We start from the raw sequence: 19,490 nt of genomic DNA on the forward strand, positions 1-19,490 counted from the left end.
CATGGGATAGTAAAACTTCCAGTCGAACTCTATACCTGGATCCTGCGTGCCGTGCGAGTGTGAAATATGCTGGGACTGGGAAGAGACTGTTTTGAGAGAGCGATAGCATCGGTTGGCACTCGGTGAGAAGCCCACAGAAGCCCTCCGTCTGAACACAAAGACGAGGCCAACAGACCTCAAACTGAGAAGGAGGGACGAACACGAGCGACACACACACACACACACCCACACAGACGGGAGAGAACATGCTAACACGCTACATCCTCCACTGGCACTGATTTCCCATCAGCTGCAGTAATAAATATATTCAAGTTCAACATTTTTGAGATGTTCTTGTGCTGAAATCCTCATTTGCATCGTTGAGCATCAAGACGACCCTCATTATACAGTCCCTAAAGAAAGCTAGTATTGCTAATGCTAATATCAGTTAGCATTCTCTTTATCTCAATAGCAAACCCTTGTGAGCTTCAAATCTTAAGTGCTTTTGAGAAGCTTACAGATTATATTAATAAAATGTAAGACCATTAAAGTGAGTACAATTCATAACACACTTTCAAAACGTGCACTTTGTAATAATGTCAAATAAAATGTCACTTTAACGTACGTTTTAAATCAGTATGTTTTAAATAATCTTGTGTCATGCTTTAATGAAGTGCACTTGTTTTGATGTGTTGACTAACATAAAGCACATGCAAAGTACTTGATTATAATTTTAACAGTATGTTATGCGACATTACAGTACGTCTAATGTAAATATACTTTAATACTAAATTCCATCATCATTGCAAATTTGTAATTATAAATATACTTACAAGTATATAGCATATATGTTTCAATAGAAACAACATCAAAGTGTTATGATCAACAGATTTATGAAATTACACAAAAAGATGTACTTGGGTCAAATGTACATATGTAATGTAAATATAAACTTACACATTTTCATTCAATTGCAATTAACATGCAACTCTCTCTCTCTCTCTCTCTCTCTCTCTCTCTCTCTCTCTCTCTCTCTCTCTCTCTCTCTCTCTCTCTCTCTCTCTCTCTCTCTCTCTCTCTCTCTCTCTCTCTCTCTCTCTCTCTCTCTCTCTCTCTCTCTCTCTCTCTCTCTCTCTCTCTCTCTCCACAAGGAGAATTACCTGGAAGTATGACTTAAAAACCGGCCTCATGCTTTAAAGAGCCTTTAATTTGAGCCTTCATCTACTATACCGTAATCAAAATCAGTCATAATCATGAGAATATACGGACACTTTTCGAACCACTCTGGACAATTTCAGTTTACAGGAACCTCATCAAAACACGTTCTCTGTTTGTTTGTTTGTTTGCTTGTTTGTTTGTGCTTCAGGGAGGAGATGTTTGCTGAGTGTGACCGTCAAAGGTCTACAGCGTTTCACCATCTTTCCCGTCACTAGACTCGCGCTGCTAGTCAACACATGCTAACCCTGCAGTCCTGTGTGAGGAGGCCTTGTACGGCTCAGTATTGTGGAAAGGAAGGGAAATCTAAGTCCGCTAAACCCCATATTAGGTCGGCAGACGTCAACGACCCTCTGCTAATATTTACCATGAACATTAGCTCGAGTGTACAGTCAGAAAGGGGTTTATTAAAAAGTGTTAATTCCAAGCAAACATCAATTATTAGCAATAAAGGAGTCCGTGTCGAGGGCTTTGATGTGAGCTGGTTGTGATATACACTTCTGGGCAATGCGACATGGAGCAGGGGGATTCTGGGAAGGTCAGCGAGTTATTTTACATTTATGTTAGAGAGCAGGCCGATCAGGCGAAAGCGGCCGATGTTTTGGGTTGGAAACAGCATCAGTTCTGTTCGGGAATAGAGTGACATTCATCTGTGTTTATTTGCCCTGTCAGGTGATACCGGAGCACTTGCTAAAAGGTTTTGTTTTTAAAAGCTCAGACTCTGGATTTTTTTATTAGAAATTCAAACTTAGTTGCATGACAAGTCTAATATGCGGTACAATGCAGCGCCAAGGGCCGGGGATTAGGGCGGAGAGACATTATACACACACGCGCACACGAACACACACACACACACACAAATGCTACTCATGCACCATGCACGCATCGGGCTCTTCCAAACACACAAAAACGTCGGTCCTGCATAAGAATGAGCAATCCTGCATAAACAGACATGATGCAAACAATGGCCTTCAGTCAGCCGTAAACAGCATCTAATAGTGCAGACGAAACGTTCAGCTCACACCAGCACAAGAGAGTGTGGACGCTGGTTTCTGCCATGGAATACAACCATTTAAAAGATAATTGTGACTTTTTATCTCACAATTGCGAGTTTATATTATAGCAATTCTGACATTATATCTCGAAATTCTGACATTATAGCAATTCTGACTTTATATCTCGCAATTCTGACTTTATTCTCACAATTCTGACTTTATTCTCACAATTCTGACTTTGCATCTCGCAAATTCTGACTGTATAACTCGCAATTCTGACTTTGCATCTCGCAATTCTGACTTTATAACTCGCAATTCTGACTTTATATCTCGTAATTCTGACTTTATAACTCACAATTCTGACTTTATATCTCGTAATTCTGACTTTATAACTCGTAATTCTGACTTTAAAACTCGCAATTCTGACTTTATAACTCCTAATTCTGACTTTATAACTCGTAATTCTGACTTTAAAACTCGCAATTCTGACTTCATACTCGCAATTCTGACTTTGCATCTCGCAAATTCTGACTGTATAACTCGCAATTCTGACTTTGCATCTCGCAAATTCTGACTGTATAACTCGCAATTCTGACTTTATAACTCGCAATTCTGACTTTATACTCGCAATTCTGACTTTGCATCTCGCAAATTCTGACTGTATAACTCGCAATTCTGACTTTGCATCTCGTAATTCTGACTTTATAACTCGTAATTCTGACTTTATAACTCGCAATTCTGACTTTATATCTCGTAATTCTGACTTTATAACTCGTAATTCTGACTTTATAACTCGCAATTCTGACTTTGCATCTCGCAATTCTGACAACTCGCAATTCTGACTTTGCATCTCGCAATTCTGACTTTATAACTCGCAATTCTGACTTTGCATCTCGCAATTCTGACTTTGCATCTCGCAATTCTGACTTTGCATCTCGCAATTCTGACTTTATAACTCGTAATTCTGACTTTATAACTCGCAATTCTGACTTCATACTCGCAATTCTGACTTTGCATCTCGCAATTCTGACTTTATAACTCGCAATTCTGACTTTGCATCTCGCAATTCTGACTTTATAACTCGCAATTCTGACTTTATATCTCGTAATTCTGACTTTGCATCTCGCAATTCTGACTTTATATCTCGTAATTCTGACTTTGCATCTCGCAATTCTGACTTTGCATCTCGCAATTCTGACTTTGCATCTCGCAATTCTGACTTTATAACTCACAATTCTGACTTTGCATTCCTCTTTTGTGGAGGAAACCAGCTTTCATATGATTTCAAACAAATAAAACTTGAACTGTCAATATGTATCATATGTGCTTTTTTGTCTTAAATTGTAAATATGAAAAATAAATAAAATGTTTTTTAAAACATACAAAGTCTATTTCGCAAACTTGCTGCATTATTATTCTCAGAAATATAAACCAAAGAAGAAAAAAAAGTCAAAATTTTGTTTTTAAATTCAGGCTATTTGACATTACTTTTACAGAACAAATTACATGTTTTCAACATAGTTCATATATTTATGTTCTTGGAAATTCATGATTTAACTGTCTTTGGTCATTTTTGATAAAAAACAAACTTTACGGTCTGGTTTAAAAAAAAGTTATATATTCTGTAAAATAGAGTAATATCAACATGTATGAAGGCAACATTACACTGTTTTCCATTTCACTTTAATATTTAACGTTCTCCATATCAACTCCTGAAGGTGTCGAATTCTGTGAACTGCGGCTTCAAAAAATGAGTTGTTTCCAAAGTATCATAAAGTTGTTAGAAAGAAGCCTTGAGAAAGTGCATGAGTGGGGAAAGTGAGAGGGAGGGATGGAGATATCCTGGTATTCAGAGCTCTAATCTGAAACACATAAAGATAGTGTTACACCCCACAGTATTTCACAGTAGCATTGTTGTTTTTTTCCATTCTCACTTCAAACCTCTCCTTCTTTTTTTTCTCTCTCCCTCTCCCTTCAATTTGAGTCACACTCGTGCATCCTGATGGAAGAGATTTCAGGAAATAAAGCTGGACAATTTCCTCCGAGTGTAATCTTAGAGTCCACCGGCAGCGAGGAGAGTCCACAGGGTTGCTGCAATCTCGTGAAACACTCGTGTAGATGCCGATATTATTATGCATGCATGTCTACATGTGCATTTATGGCGTCTGAAGAGGCAGTTTCTGTTTCTAGAAGGTTCCTGTCTTGCTGTGCCAGTTCACATTCCCAGGCCTGAACCGGACACGTGTGCATGTGTGTGTAAGTGAATGCGACACTGCTTCATCCTACATTACGTTCCTCTGTGATTTACACACTCCTTCCACCCAAAAACATCTTCAGTAACACTGACGAGGACGTGACCTTAGCGTACAGGCGTCTCTGTTTCCTTATAATTACCACGTTAAATAAGAAAAGTGAAAGAAATACACTATTATTTTGTAAGCTCCTGAGGTCCAGTTGTGGTCGAGTTTGAATATTACTGATTTGAAGATGGTTACTTATGGCCTGAAAAGTAGATTTTTGGCCAGTGAGTGTTTATCTATGCAGGCATCATTTTTCAAGCAAATTTCTTGCCGTTTGTGCATATAGTTACCTGTGTGTCTGAGGTGGAAAGAGCTGGGGGCAGGAATCACAGAGAGTTGGGCAGAGCTATTGCATCTCATCACTCCTTCATTACGCTGGCATGCCCAGGAAAAGAGAATAGACCCTTTCATTTAGCATGGCCTGCAGGGGAGAGAGAGAGAGAGAGAGAGAGAGAGAGAGAGAGAGAGAGAGAGAGAGAGAGAGAGAGAGAGAGAGAGAGAGAGAGAGAGAGAGAGAGAGAGAGAGAGAGAGAGAGAGAGAGAGAGAGAGAGATTCTGATTCTTGTGATTCCCAATGCAAAAAAATTAATAAAATGAAAATGGAATCTTGAAAATGGAATTTACAATGTCACGGAATTGTATACATTTTGGATGAATATATCAAAAGTACAATTAATCAAATCTCAGTATGGAAGTGTTTGTGAATATTAAACTCGTAAAAGATTACTATTGAAATATAAAGTCTGCCTTAGTGTGAACGAGCGGCACAGTTTCGTCTCCTGCACACACACTCAAGCACTTCAACAACACTAATATTAATAATAATAATTATGAAATTCATTTAAACATAATTTCAGGAATATCACACAATCAAGAAATGTTTCATTTATACACTAAACCTCTGTTGTGCGGCACTTCATTTCATGCGATTACATTTTAAAAGATTGATTACATTTAGTTGATCAAATATTCATTTGATGACCTGCATTTTGATGATACATTTGTACTCATAACCACAAATCACAGAATCCAGAAAACATTAAAACAGACAACGCAGCTAGAAGAAAAAAACTTTCTTTAACTTTTAGAGAAAGAACTAAAATAATAAAAAATATATAGGAATTTGAGGGAAAAAATATATAACCTTTAACATACAGCGCTTTATATCATACACTCATACTGAGCATTATGTACTATAACTTCACACATCTATAGCCTTTTTAATATCTCATTCTTTAACAAATTCCAAAAACATCTCACAAATGTCATAAAATTCAGAAGACTTCCCCTTTACATACGTAAGCTTCCAGGGCCAAACTTGATATCAGACATGTGCACATTCTCCTTTTAAACGTTTTCCCTCCCACTGCTCTCAGCATTATTGCCTTAATTCTGCATTTCTCCCACCAAAATATGCACATAAAATCAATTTGTTCTGAGCCTGATCATTAAAACACATTGTCCCTCAGATACGGACAGCAAATGGTTAAGAGTTAACCTGTTTAACCCATCCGCTATGACATATTCTGTCTGCGGTTTCGTGAGCATGTCACCGAGAGCAGCGGCGGCATCAGAAGCTGATGAACCGGTCAGATCAGGTCAACAGGAGGAGTGGATTCAGTCTGGCACGGAAACACATTCTTACAACATGCAGAAGAGACAGTGTACCGTATGATTTTATTCTATAAACAAGTTTTGTTTTTCATTTAATGTAAGAAAGGAATTAGTATCTTGGCCTTCTCTGTTCATTAGAAGAAAAATGCATATTTAACTACTTATTAAACTGAAGAAAAAAGTGTTTTTATGTTTGCATCTCCGTCTGACGGGAATTTACTCCAATCGAAACTGAAATTACAAACTTTATGGGACATTTTAAATCTATTATCCGGTCACTCAGAGATGACTCAATGTGCAGTTGATCTCAGAGAGATTATGCTGGTTAAATAAAGGTCAAATAAATAACATAATAAATGCAGATGTATTGTTCATTGTTAGTTTAGTTTTACTAGTGTAAATGAAACCTTATTATAAAGCATTACCAATGAATGCATGCCATTGCATTATAAAAATACACAGTATATGTTGGCATTTATGGCATTTCCTCAGTGCTCATTTGTCTGAACCATTTTTGCCTTTTAATCAACTTGTATGATTTTAGTGATGCAAACAAAAGAGTCAAAATACTGATTATATGTATAATGCTGTAAACAATCATAATACGGCAACAGTTCAATAATGCAAAGGTTCCTATCAGTCCTGAAATCCGTCTATATTTGCCCCATAAGCTCTGTCTGCGAGGCACAATTCAATGAAAAAGTGCTGTGCTATGACTGGACCGGGATCCAGCCCGACTAGCGTTTCGCTGCATCAGAGATCTGTGCAGTCTCGGCACGGCTAGCGTCTGCGTTTCCACTGGCTCGGCCCTCCTGCTGACAAACACATTTCTGAAGCCTCAACCCCTGAAGCCCAGAAGAGTCCTCAAAGGTGCGGATCTGTCATTAGCACGTTTAGCTTGGCGCAAAAGCACATTGTTATTTTTAAGAGCCAGCTGTATCTTTGGAGCGTGTGTGGATTCCCGCGGCTTTGCTCCGGTGTGTGTCCGCTTCCCTTCGCATGTTTAATCGACGCGCATGAAAGTGATCTCATTATTTACTTACAGGAATATGTTGTGGTTGCTGTGGAATCAAGCTAATGTTAAATGCATGGATGCACTGAAGTAGGAGGAAAGCTTCACAAACATCTGGATCAGACTAAACCCGTTCCGACTTTACTTATAGCTGGGTGACGCATGTTAACAAACAGTCTCTGATCTGCTGAAACTAGTTAGTCCGCCGTAAATCACAGATAACCACGGAGTGCCTGGAAGAACCTCTGACCTCGACACAACCCTCACACACACATCTCTGTGTCAGAGTAAAAGCAGAGAAAAGGTGCAGCTGCAACTCTGTGTGTTATATCTCACAATATGACTATCACAACTACAACTATTGCCACTGTATATCCCACAATCGTGACTTTCAATTTCTCACAATTACAACTATTTCTCTCAATTTGACTTCTCATCTCTTTCATTTTTTGTAATATCAAGTATTTAATGTAATGAGAAATGATATCCCAGAATACCTTATATTTGATGTCTATTTCTTTAAATTAATATATCTCACAATTATGACTATCTCTCGCAATGTGACTTTACAGTATATCTTTAAATTTTTGGTATTTCTTGAATATTTATATCTCACAATTACAATTTTATTTCTGTCAACAATGACAATGTACGGAGCCCCTAAAGGGACATGGTAAAGAAGAACAAATATGAGATTTATTTGACGATGCTTTTGCGTTGCGTTCTGTCCCAAATGTTTGCGTTCCTCTGAGAAACTTTGAAACTTTTCACTCACAAAGAACACAAAAGCTTTTGTAAACGAATGCAAAGTTACTCGATGGAACATTTGTGAGAGGACACAAAAGCATTAACTTCAATGTGATATTTTTGAAGAACATTCTGGCTGTACTTTTCAACATAATGCACGTGAATGAGGACTATAGGACGGTCAAGCTACAAAATGACAATAAGTGTTATTAAACTGCAAATGCTCTTCTTCCAAGTTTACTGCTTGATATTTTGGTCTGTTCCTCCAACACAATCTCATGACAATTCAGAACTATTTTACATTTTGGCAAATTGCCATATATGATCTGCTTACGTCCCAGTGACGGATAGTTCAGACTTTAATGAGTAGGCCTATTGTTTTCTAAAATTTTACACTTTTATAGGATTTTAGAGAATTTGAGGAAGACAGAAGAAGTGAAAGAATTAAAATGCCGATCCAAACTAATGTCTTTATTTCTTCCATGCAACACAACTGTGAATGTATTTCTCACATAGTGACTTTACATAACTTTTCCATGTAGGCTCCAATGATAAGTCGAAAGCACAGTCATGTTTGCCCGAGGCTTTCAGAAGTTTCTTCTAGTCTTTTGGTCTATTGGGGTCAAGATGGCAGCGACTGGAAGGTCTTGTGAATTTCTACATTCTTGAAGAAATACTAGATAAAGTCACGTTTACCAAACTAGTGCATGACTTCTCACACAGCATAAGCCCGTTTAATTAGCTTTGCTACGCTTTTGTGCCAAAAACTAAACTTCTGAATAGCACGGAGAGAGCAAGAGCGCTCTTTAAACACCTCCGGGACAAAGTAAGAAATGGCAAACATGATTTGCCAGTTTACCTACAATGTTTGCACAAAGTCTTCACACCATCACTCCAGGAAAAGATGAGAAGTTTCCCAAGGCCTTTTGTAGGATACTTAGCCCTGTTCATGGTCATTGCTTTAATGTAACAGAGGCGTTACAATGTAACAACAGTTGAAACTGTATATATAACGCCAACAGAATAGGACAAAACTGATCAAATAGGGGCAAGTTTATGAAACATGCACAGCTTTTGCATCTGTTGCTAAAACATTTGAGTTTTGCCAGGATGTGGTGTAGGTGTATCTCTTGTGAAATCACCGTCTCGACGCTATTTGTGACTCTGCTAACAGGTGGTATAAGTTAATCATAATGCACGCTGCACTCCAATAACATTTTATTACTTGAACACCTTTATAAACCAGCGGTTAGTGAAACTTGTAAAGGAGAAGTTAGTGTTATTGTGCAAATGTGGTAGCAATTATCTAATTGGCTGTGACGTTATCGTAACCGGAGTTTAATGCAACTCAAGCTCACAAGCAGTAGTTAAAAGATCTGTTGATAAAAGTATGCAAAGTTGAAAAGCTGTCATTCACTCCTGCGTTGGCTCACGTGCGCATTACAATAAATAAACCGAGCCTCTCCTTCCTATTAGCAGCGTGCCGTTAACAGAAGAGGGGACGTGCTATTGACGAAGGTCCTAAAAGTTCTGTTATGTTTATGCTTGAAGTGAATCATTTAAATAAGCACATCCAGTGAAAATAAACGCTGTGTGTCGGAGCGAGGAGGAATCAGAACGCTCACAGTTCACTTTCTGAGCCTTAATTAAACTGCGGGGCAGATAGGATTTCTGACTGGTTGTGCATCGCAAGAGCTTGACATAACGCAAACAAACAGCGCTAACATCCACAAGTCTGCCTTTCTTCCAGAATGAGAGATCTTCAGGCATACTACAAAACACTCGTCAATTGCTTTTAACACCCGTTATTGTTGTATTTTTCTCATGCAACCTAAAGTTTGCACAAAAACAGATGCTGAACCTTTTTCAGAAGTTGCCTTCAACTAATAGGGAGTAAATCCATCAGTTTAAACCAATTAGAAATGAGTTTCCAGGGTGAAATCACTATGAGCAACACCATATGTATAAATAATACAGTATAACGTACATTTACTTAATTTGTTAAAATGTGTTTCATGAATTTCTATATTTATTTATTGTTTTAAGATGAAATGAGGAGGGGCCGGTTCTAAAGTAAATTTGATTATCAAAGTAAATTTGTGCATAAAATACTAATTAATTACAATTTAGTGTTATGAAGGGCAGGTAGGTTGCAATGCATTATGTACTTGACAGTAATTAGGCATAGTTTGTAGATTTCAATGGTATTTTATATCTTATAAAAGTGTGAAACGTTGTTCTTAAACAAACAAAAAAGACTTCTAAACAAAATGCGTTACAAAGCTCCTCGGTCTCCCCTGTATAAATGCTGTGTGACAGTAAATGCAGAGACGTTTGCTGTTTTTAATCAATAATTCCCTGCCAGTATTTGCATTATTACACACAGAGTCTGAACAACACTAATGGACTGTGGCGAACAGAGCACAGAACTCTGTCTCCCCCTATCGGTCAGTTTCAGAGAATCACTTCAGAGAGTCACTGCATGGCTTGAGGAATAGATGCAACAATATTTGCAACTTCTCCCGTTGAAAAGAAGGAATTAGAGCGAGTGGAAAGCTTTATCTTTGCTGAGTCACTGACTGAGCAACACACTTCCTCGAGCCAAGCTTTCCTAAATCAGTCACTAAATAAAGGAATAAAAACCAGTGGTTTGAATATTAAGCTCGTAGGATTGTTTGCATTCGCTTGAAATCATTCGTGGTATATGTACTAGTTTTTACGGCCCAAAGAATCAAACGTTTCAGGGCGCGCAATCGAGCGTTGGCACGCGTTTCCACGATTATAGCCTACAGCAGTTTTCAACATGCACTTATTATGAAAACAGCACTTTTTGAAACTAACTTAAAGCAGATTTCTCAAATGAAAATGCTAAATTGTGAGTGATAATTATTGAGAGTGAGAGAGGGGTGGGCAAGAGGAGGCATCGTTTTCCTTTTCGTCACAGCGCGTGCGGTTTAAAAGCCCGTGCGCGCTCAGCTGACAAACCAAAGTTCGTCCCTCTCTTGGAAATACTACACGGGAGCGCACAGGGAGCGCTTTGCTTTTGCAGAAACACTCTAGTGCTTGCCACCTGAAAGCGAGCACACATTGGATTTGCAGGAATTCAAAGTTGGAAAGTATTTTTTGGAGGCGAAACTTGCGACCCGAATTCTCTGAGATCGTCCATCTACAGTGTTCGCATGAATCTACTAGACCCCTACCTGAAAATGACAGATGAGCAAGAGAAGTGTTTGTCTGATGCCCCCAGTCCGAGCATGTCCGAGGACTCCGCGGGCTCCCCGTGCCCGTCCGCCTCGGGGTCCGACACGGAGAACACGCGCCCCGCGGAGAACAGCCTCATGGCTCCGGACGGGACGCTCGGAGACTTCAAGAAGGACGAAGACGACAAGTTCCCGGTGTGCATCCGAGAGGCGGTGTCTCAGGTGCTGAAGGGCTACGACTGGACGCTCGTGCCCATGCCGGTGAGAGTGAACGGCTCGAGCAAAAACAAGCCGCACGTGAAGAGACCGATGAACGCGTTTATGGTGTGGGCGCAGGCGGCGCGCAGGAAGCTCGCGGATCAATACCCGCACCTCCACAACGCAGAGCTCAGCAAAACTCTGGGAAAACTCTGGAGGTAAATAAATCAACCATGCATTGCTCGTTTCAAATAAAATGCAATTAGAAAGGCTACTCGATTATCGGCATTAATGCATGGGCTTAGCAATATTTGCATGCAACATTATTTGTGTTGTGGATATATCGGTGTGTTCATATATTGTTCTGCTTTGGGTAGATTACTGAACGAGGGTGAAAAGCGTCCCTTCGTGGAAGAGGCTGAGCGCCTCAGGGTTCAGCACAAGAAAGATCACCCCGACTACAAGTACCAGCCTCGGCGGAGGAAGTCTGTGAAGAACGGGCAGAGCGAGTCCGAGGACGGCAGCGAGCAGACGCACATCTCGCCCAACGCGATCTTTAAAGCGCTCCAGCAAGCAGACTCGCCCGCGTCCAGCATGGGGGAAGTGCACTCGCCCAGCGAACACTCAGGTGGGCATATTCAACTTTACGCGATCAAATCGATTCCTGGCTGAGTGTTTGTTTGTTTTTTGTTTTTGTTTTTTTGCTGTTGCGTCATCTTGGTAGTAGCCTGACTTGTAATCTGAATCCAATAATTGAATACTGGTGAATAGATTTTAAAATACTCATAATCAGACTTTTTATTGATTACGTGATTACATATTATTCACCAAATGTCTTAATCAAAACTTTTGATTCTCCCTGTAAAAAAAAAAAAAGGTTGCTGCCTTAATTTATTTTTTAAGTACAATCAACTTCATTTCAACTGAAATTACATCAAACTGACTTAAAAACTAGTTAAACTCGTAAAAAAGTTGAAGATTGCTTAACTTATTTAGATGAGTTAACTTGTTGATCATATAATTTTTTACAGTGTAACATAAATTACTTTGCATTTGTAAGGCTTTTTCTTTCATATTCACACCCTTTTGTATTATTGTAATGCTGGGATTCCCAAAATGTGTAATGGAATAAGTTTTCATTGTATTTTTATATCAATATGGTATGAGATTATCTTACACCAAAAGTAGTTTGATTACGCTACCTAAAACGTGTAACTTTATCCAACTTTTTTTTTAATCATGCAATTTGTATTCAGTAAGTAATCTACCCAGCCCTGGTCATCTGTGCAGTGCTTAACCTTCTTCTCTCCCCTCCTCCTCCTCCTCTGTTTCCAAACAGGCCAGTCCCAAGGGCCGCCCACTCCTCCCACCACCCCGAAAACTGACGCTCAGCCAGGCAAAGCGGATCTGAAGCGGGAAACCCGTCCGCTACAGGAAAGCACAGGACGTCCGCTCAACATCGACTTCCGCGACGTGGACATCGGCGAGCTCAGCAGCGACGTCATCGAAACGTTCGACGTCAACGAGTTCGACCAGTACCTGCCGCCGAACGGGCACGGCTACGCGGGCGGCTACGGGACCTGGATGGGGAAGAACGCCAGCGCTCAAAGCGGCACGCTCACCCCGCTCGGCGCCGGAGAACCGGACCAGCCGAGAACGACACACATCAAGACCGAACAGCTCAGCCCCAGCCACTACAACGATCAGCAACAGGGTTCGCCACAACACGTCAGCTACGGCTCCTTCAACGTCCAGCATCTACAACACTACAGCACTTCGTTCCCGTCAATCACCCGCGCGCAGTACGACTACTCCGACCACCAGGGCGGCGCCACCTCCTACTACACCCACGCCGGCGGGCAGGGCTCCGGCTTGTACTCCACCTTCAGCTACATGAGCTCCAGCCAGAGGCCCATGTACACACCCATCGCTGACTCTACAGGGGTTCCCAACATCCCCCAGTCCAACCACAGTCCTCCTCAGCACTGGGACCAGCAGCAGCAGCCGGTGTACACACAGCTGTCGAGACCCTGAGCAGAGACTCATTACACATCATTCCACTCTCTTTAGACACACACACACACACACACACACACACGTAATGAAATGTAGGAAAGAAGAAAGCTGGACTTTGACAAAAACGGCTCCCAACGTGCCTTTTTTAATCGCCTGAAATCGTGATTAGAATATATATATATTTTTAGCCTTGATTGCAAGTAAAGAAACATTTTTGAGAAATGATTCCTCTGTGAGGACTTATTGATTATTGATACTTTAATATGTACTGTGTATGTTTTCTTAACATGTCCTTTTTGTATTTCCGCCGATCCGGCCTTTTGTGTTTCTTGTAGAAAAGTCTCTATTTTTACTAAACCACTCTTGGTAGTACGGCTTTGTTTTCCTCCCATCTTTCTCCTCTTCTTCTTCTTCTTCTTCTTCCCACTAATACCAACACCCTTTATTGTCCTCATGCGGTGCATTTTATATTTGATAGTTTGAGTTCGTACCCTTTATTTATGTTCCTGTAAAACACCGTCCCCGTCCAGCCGTTTTTTAAAGGTGTTACAGAGCTCACGTCTCGATCCCCGACATCAGTGCCTGTCAAACGCTGGAAGCGTATTAGCGGGAATACGGACGTGGCAGCGGCAGCTGAGAATTTACTGAGTGTGTAACAGCATGTGTCGCAGCTCCAGGAAGTGACCTTTGACCTCTGCTCGTCATTAGCTGCCAGTGTCATCTTACAGCCCCCTCCCTTCGGACCCCATCTTAACCCTTTTAATTTATTTATTAGTATTAATTTTATTTCAAAGAAATTATTTGCATTTTATTCTTTAATACTTTATACAAAAAAATGATGTTATTTTGCGCCTCTGAATATGGTGACATATAATCCAACGGGCCATTTAGACAGAGGGCTGGTACTTAATGCGGTACGATTCTGTATTCATCATGTTTATTTATCGTATGTAGATTTTTCTATTTTAAATGTTTATTTGTCCTTATTTCTAACCAGTTGTGTAATGCACAAAATACTGTTGCGGTTTCTAAAACAAGGCTGATTAAACTGGAAGAGCATATCTTTCGTTCGGAAACTTTTACGATGCTCTAATTTGTTTTTAAGTAGTTCATTAGTTAGTTCATTAGTTAGTTAGTTGGCATCTCTGTTCGCTTCTCAATTTTTCCCTTTCCACTCTTGTGCTTTGCTCAACGCCAGCGATCTCAGCACTGGCGTTGGTGTCTTTTTTTACACGAGACTGAACAAGTTGTTTTTGTCTTTAAAGTTTAACATTTTACTGCCTTTGAAGAAGCTCATCTTTTGTATTATATTTGCAATAAAAGTGAGAATAAAACATCAAATAGACACCTATGACTGTTTATTGAACATGCATGGATATGTGTTCAGTTCAGCCGGACTGTAGTTGTGTTACGTAAGCATGCGTCGCTCGTACAGATGAAGCAGCGGGAGGCCGTACAGTCAGCACATTATAACTCCAGGACTGTTGGCGGGAAAGGGAAAGAAAAACAGTTTTTCCTGTGTGCTTCCCTATGTTTGTTCCTCTAAACAATCAGCAAAGGGAAATATTGACACGTCCGTCATGCCAAAGACATAATGTTCTACTGAATGATTGTGATTTTCAGCACTTTCTGTGATTGAGTCATCTGTACCAGTTTACAAAACCAGAAACAACAAACATCTGCTGGTTTTAAACACTGTGTACGATCATCACACCACGAGCATCAAAACGCTTCGCACTCGTTTACAGATGGTGAAGAAACAGGGATTGGGATGCTGAACGTGCTTTCACGGCTAGGGACTTTTCATTATACAGATCCCTTCGTAAATATGGGATATTATTAATAAACATGTAATTCATATGTGAAGGAGAGACGACAGAAACGGCAGCCCGGTCCAGTGGAGGGTCGGGGGTCCATCGGTCGCAGCTGTTTCAATACGGGACGCTTGTTTATGTTGCCATGTGCACAGAAATTATTATGCCTACAAAACTAACATTTACCCAAGAAATGAGATGGGACATTTCTGTTCAAAATAAATTATCTACTTAAATGTCCCTAGATTGGGATCTATCTATCTATCTATCTATCTATCTATCTATCTATCTATCTATCTATCTATCTATCTATCTATCTATCTATCTATCTATCTATCTATCTATCTATCTATCTATTTATCTATCTATCTATCATCCATCCATCAATACATACATAAATCCATCCATCCATCCATCCATCCATCCATCCATCCATCCATCCATCCATCCGTCCATTACATACATTACAGTACAAAAGTTTGGGAAAATGAACACTTTTATTTAAATTAATCAAGTGACAATAAAGATTGTTACTTACAAATATGTATTTTCAAATATATGCTGTACAATTTAACTTGTAAAAAAATGACCACGGTTTCCACAAAAATATGAAGCACAGCTGTTTTTAACATGGAAAATAATGGAAAATAATCAGACATGTTTCTTGAGAAATCATCATATTATCCTGATTTCTGAAGGATCATGTGACACTGAAGACTGGAGTAATGATGCTGAAAATCCAGCTTTGATCACAGGAATAAATTACAGTTTAACATATATTACAATATAAAACAGTTATTTTAAATTATAATAATGTTATTTTTGATCAAATAAATGCAGCCTTGGTGAGCAGAATAGACTTCAAAAACTTTAACTTTTTTTTAAACATACTGACTCCAAACTTTTAAATGGTTGTGTCTGCGCATTTGTAGTTTCAACACAGTTTGTAATCGCCGTTCCATGCCATTCAAAATCCATATGTTATTCACAGCTTGGCACGCTGGTAAAGACTGGATTCTTCACATTAATGTGCAGAAAACTCAACGCTCACCTCAGAGACCCAGACTGGGGCAGAGGAAATGGTGGAATGACTGAATGCAAGTGACAGAGAGTCAAATACAGATAAAGAATGTGAGAGGGATTGAAGGAAAAGAGCTATGACTTCAGCGAGCTCTACATCTGCAGAAGCCATTTGGATGGTCACTCTCATAACGCAGAAACAGATGAAATGTCTCGCGAGCCGCAGATTCTGCCATCGAGTGGGAATGAACTATGCAGTGATGAAAACCAGTGGTGATCGCCATCAGTGTCACCTCTTCCCAATGTTCCTGGTCCCATATCCTAAACGTGCTAATATCCCCCTCATTTCAATCAATATGTCTTATTATTGATTACCGCAATAAAGTTGAGACTGCGGAATTTAACATAATAAATGTAGCCATTCCTGAGTTTTTTATTGTGCAATAAAAGCGGCAATATATTTTACAGACATTCTGGAAGAAAACTTCAACTTGAAGAGTTCTTAATGAAACATCAAAACACAAGTTTGAGGTGTACTTGAGGTTTGTCCAGACCGGATTGTCCCTCACGAACCCTCAGGACAGCTGAGCGGAAACAGAGACAGCGATGGAGCGGCCCATTCTGTGGGCAGTTTTCCCAGGAGAAGCCCATTAATATTCCAGAGAGACGGCGTGCGGGGAATCTCTCTCCTCCGAGCCCAATGGGTGGTCCTTTCAAATGCAAAATAAGAACACAAAATAAGGATGAAAAAGAGGAATTTGGCAACTTCCCACTTCACTCTAACAAAGAGACCATGAAAAAATTCAAGCATGAAAATAAATGCATGCATACACTGACCAAAGCAGGTGGACTGCAAAATACGAAAATACAGAATTTGGTTAACTTAATAAGATGATGTTTGAGTGAGTCACTGCATCATTGCAAAAAACACCCACTGAATTGCAACGCGAGTCAGGGGAACTGGAACACTTTATGGTTCTGGTCAATTTGTTCTGAAAATGTTCAGCCTCAAGATTTGAAATTTTGCTTCAACAGTCTTTAATGTCAGAAGTCATAATCAATGTCATTTAAATGAGTCAGATATGTTAAAACTAACTTGTGCAACTATACAAATTATGTATTGCTGTGATCAAATAATAAAGTGACAAATAAAATAATAAAAAATGACCAACTAAAAATTATGAAAAATTACATGTTTTACTAAAAAATTATTATCAATAAGTTTTATATACATTTGTTGGAGAGTTAGGTAATAAAAATATGGCCACGCTTTAGTTTAGGTTCCAGTTCTCATTATATTTACTAACTATTAACTACGAATTTTGCCAGTTAATAGTTAATAAGATAGTAGTTGTTAAGTTTAGGTATTGGGTGATTAAGGGATGTAGAATATGATCATGCAGAATAAGGCATTAATATGTGCTTTATAAGTACTAATAAACAGTAATATACATGATAATAAGCAACTTAATAGTGAGAATTGGACCTTAAACTAAAGTGTTAGCAAAAATACAATTGTTCATTGTTAGTTCGTTAAATAAGAGGAATAATGCATTAGTAAATGTTGAAGTTAAGATTAATAAATACTATACTAATGTAACCTTACTGTAATGTGTCACCAAAATATCTGTGTTTGATTACTGTCCATTTTTGGGAGGAGGTTGAGGATTGAATTGTACTTGCATAACCCTGTTATGAGTGATTTATTTAGCGGTACAGTCATCCCTGCTCTCCCATAAACAAGCAAATATTCTATTGACGAGGAAAGTAATTATTTTGTGGCCTCATTTTTAGTTGCCATAAAAAGCCAGTCTACTGGGTTGCATCTGCATTGAACTCATTAAAAACATCAGGAGCAAGAATTTGCCTATTCAAATTTCATCCCCTGGGGCGAACTTGTTTGCTTATGCTGCGCTAAACAGAATACAGTACGAAGCTTAGTTAAAATGCATGATCTCTCTCCGTCCCTGCTGTATAACTGCATCTGGACTTTTCCACCTCGACTCCGGCAACATGCAGTCCTGCTATACCCCTGTGGGTCCCGAAGGATCTCACCCCTGCGCCTCCACATAGCATCATTGTCCCCCAGGAGCTCCACAAAAGGGACCATTTGACCTCTGAACACACCCCCATTTCCTCTCTTTTGAAAGTGTCCTGGCCCACAGAAAGTCTCATTGCGTCTCAAAGGAAACTGTACATCAATAAAAGATGGCCAGCCAAACCTCATAGAAAAAAAGCGAAGAAAAGCACTCGCATTTCACCCCAGCTGAAATTGACGGAGTGGGCCACTTGCTCCCTAGCAACAGACGCCTACAGCACAGGAAGCCACAAGTTCACAGTTCAGTTTGGTGTGGCCGGACTCTCTTGGACCTCTGAGTTGAATAGATACCCGAGGCCATTATTGGAACAACTTTTAATGACACTTTGAAATATGTCATGCATTAAAGGCACAGTATGTAAGATGTTTTGCATAAAAATATCCATAAATCATTCAAACAATGTTATATTGTTGACGTGTGTACTTGCATTATCCCAAATGTTTCCAGCAATGTTTAAATCCAGAGAAATCAGCTTTTTTAACCAGTGTAACAGCCCGTGTCTTTAACGATTTTTGGTTTTAATACCAAAGACTCCGTAGGCTATACACTGAGTTTCGGTTCATTTTTGTGACGCACTCAAGTTTACTGAGACCGAGACGGCAGAAAACGCATACTGTTTGTTTTCATTATTTTACAAAAGCCCAACGTTATTGTGAGTTTACAAAAATAAATGTAGACACTTTTCAGTTTGACACATCTGTATGACCAAAAATGACGGAGTATTTAAAGTTAAAGGAGCTCCCAAATGACAAAATAACGCCAACATTTTCCTATTTACATGTTGTGATTTGTAGTCACAGTGTGTACAGATAACAAGGTCACATGAGACACAGCCATCTTCTAACCGTATACACACTGGGAACTATATTCTCAGAAGGCGAAGTCAAGTCACCTTCATTTATATAGCGCTTTTAACAGTATGGATTGTTTCAAAGCAGCTTTACAGTGATAATAGAAATTAGCGTAACAGTGAAGTTGCTAAGATCATTAGTCATTAACTCAGGGACCGCCAACACGACACCGTTCCAACAGAAGACCCCCAACGCGCTCCGGCCGCCCATCCACACAAAAAGTGCCCGGTGTCTCGAGAACGCACTCCCCGAAATAGCCTCGAAGGTGCAAATGATTGTCCGCTTTCTCCCGCGAAAACGCAGACGACGCTCACATGCGCATCACGTGTTCGGTCGATAGGTAAGCTTCCCTGTAGCTCAAACTGTAGAGCGCCGGCGCCCGCAACGCCAAGGTCATGGGCTCGACTCCCAGGGAAAGCTAGAACCGACA

At 39.8% G+C, this 19,490-nt stretch overlaps 1 protein-coding gene and 1 long non-coding RNA gene across 2 annotated transcripts in view; one reads left to right on the forward strand and one right to left on the reverse strand.

Annotated features, from left to right (window-relative positions):
* Positions 1-11,165, reverse strand: part of LOC306989793 — an 11,853-nt gene extending 688 nt beyond the window's left edge. Inside the window, exons 1-3 of the long non-coding RNA XR_013795736.1 lie at positions 11,063-11,165; positions 4,780-4,910; positions 36-148 (exon numbers count right to left, since the gene is read on the reverse strand). This is a non-coding gene — a long non-coding RNA (uncharacterized lncRNA). The remainder of the gene's footprint in view (positions 1-35; positions 149-4,779; positions 4,911-11,062) is intronic.
* On the forward strand, positions 10,846-14,621 carry sox9a (SRY-box transcription factor 9a). Its single transcript, XM_079595801.1, has 3 exons — positions 10,846-11,478; positions 11,638-11,888; positions 12,600-14,621. The coding sequence occupies exons 1-3, from the start codon at positions 11,042-11,044 to the stop codon at positions 13,292-13,294; spliced, it is 1,383 nt and encodes a 460-aa protein (XP_079451927.1). The 5' UTR covers positions 10,846-11,041; the 3' UTR covers positions 13,295-14,621.
* The last annotated feature ends 4,869 nt before the right edge of the window (positions 14,622-19,490 follow it).

The sequence above is a fragment of the Phoxinus phoxinus genome, assembly GCF_949152265.1.
Source record: "Phoxinus phoxinus genome assembly, chromosome: 21".
NCBI lineage: Eukaryota > Metazoa > Chordata > Actinopteri > Cypriniformes > Leuciscidae > Phoxinus > Phoxinus phoxinus.

Excerpts from the sequence above, each read along its gene's own strand:
- sox9a (XM_079595801.1), top strand. The coding sequence starts at position 11,042 with ATGAATCTACTAGACCCCTACCTGAAAATGACAGATGAGCAAGAGAAG. Across the intron at positions 11,479-11,637 it reads ACTCTGGGAAAACTCTGGAG|ATTACTGAACGAGGGTGAAA; the intron begins GTAAATAAATCA and ends TGCTTTGGGTAG. Across the intron at positions 11,889-12,599 it reads CTCGCCCAGCGAACACTCAG|GCCAGTCCCAAGGGCCGCCC; the intron begins GTGGGCATATTC and ends GTTTCCAAACAG.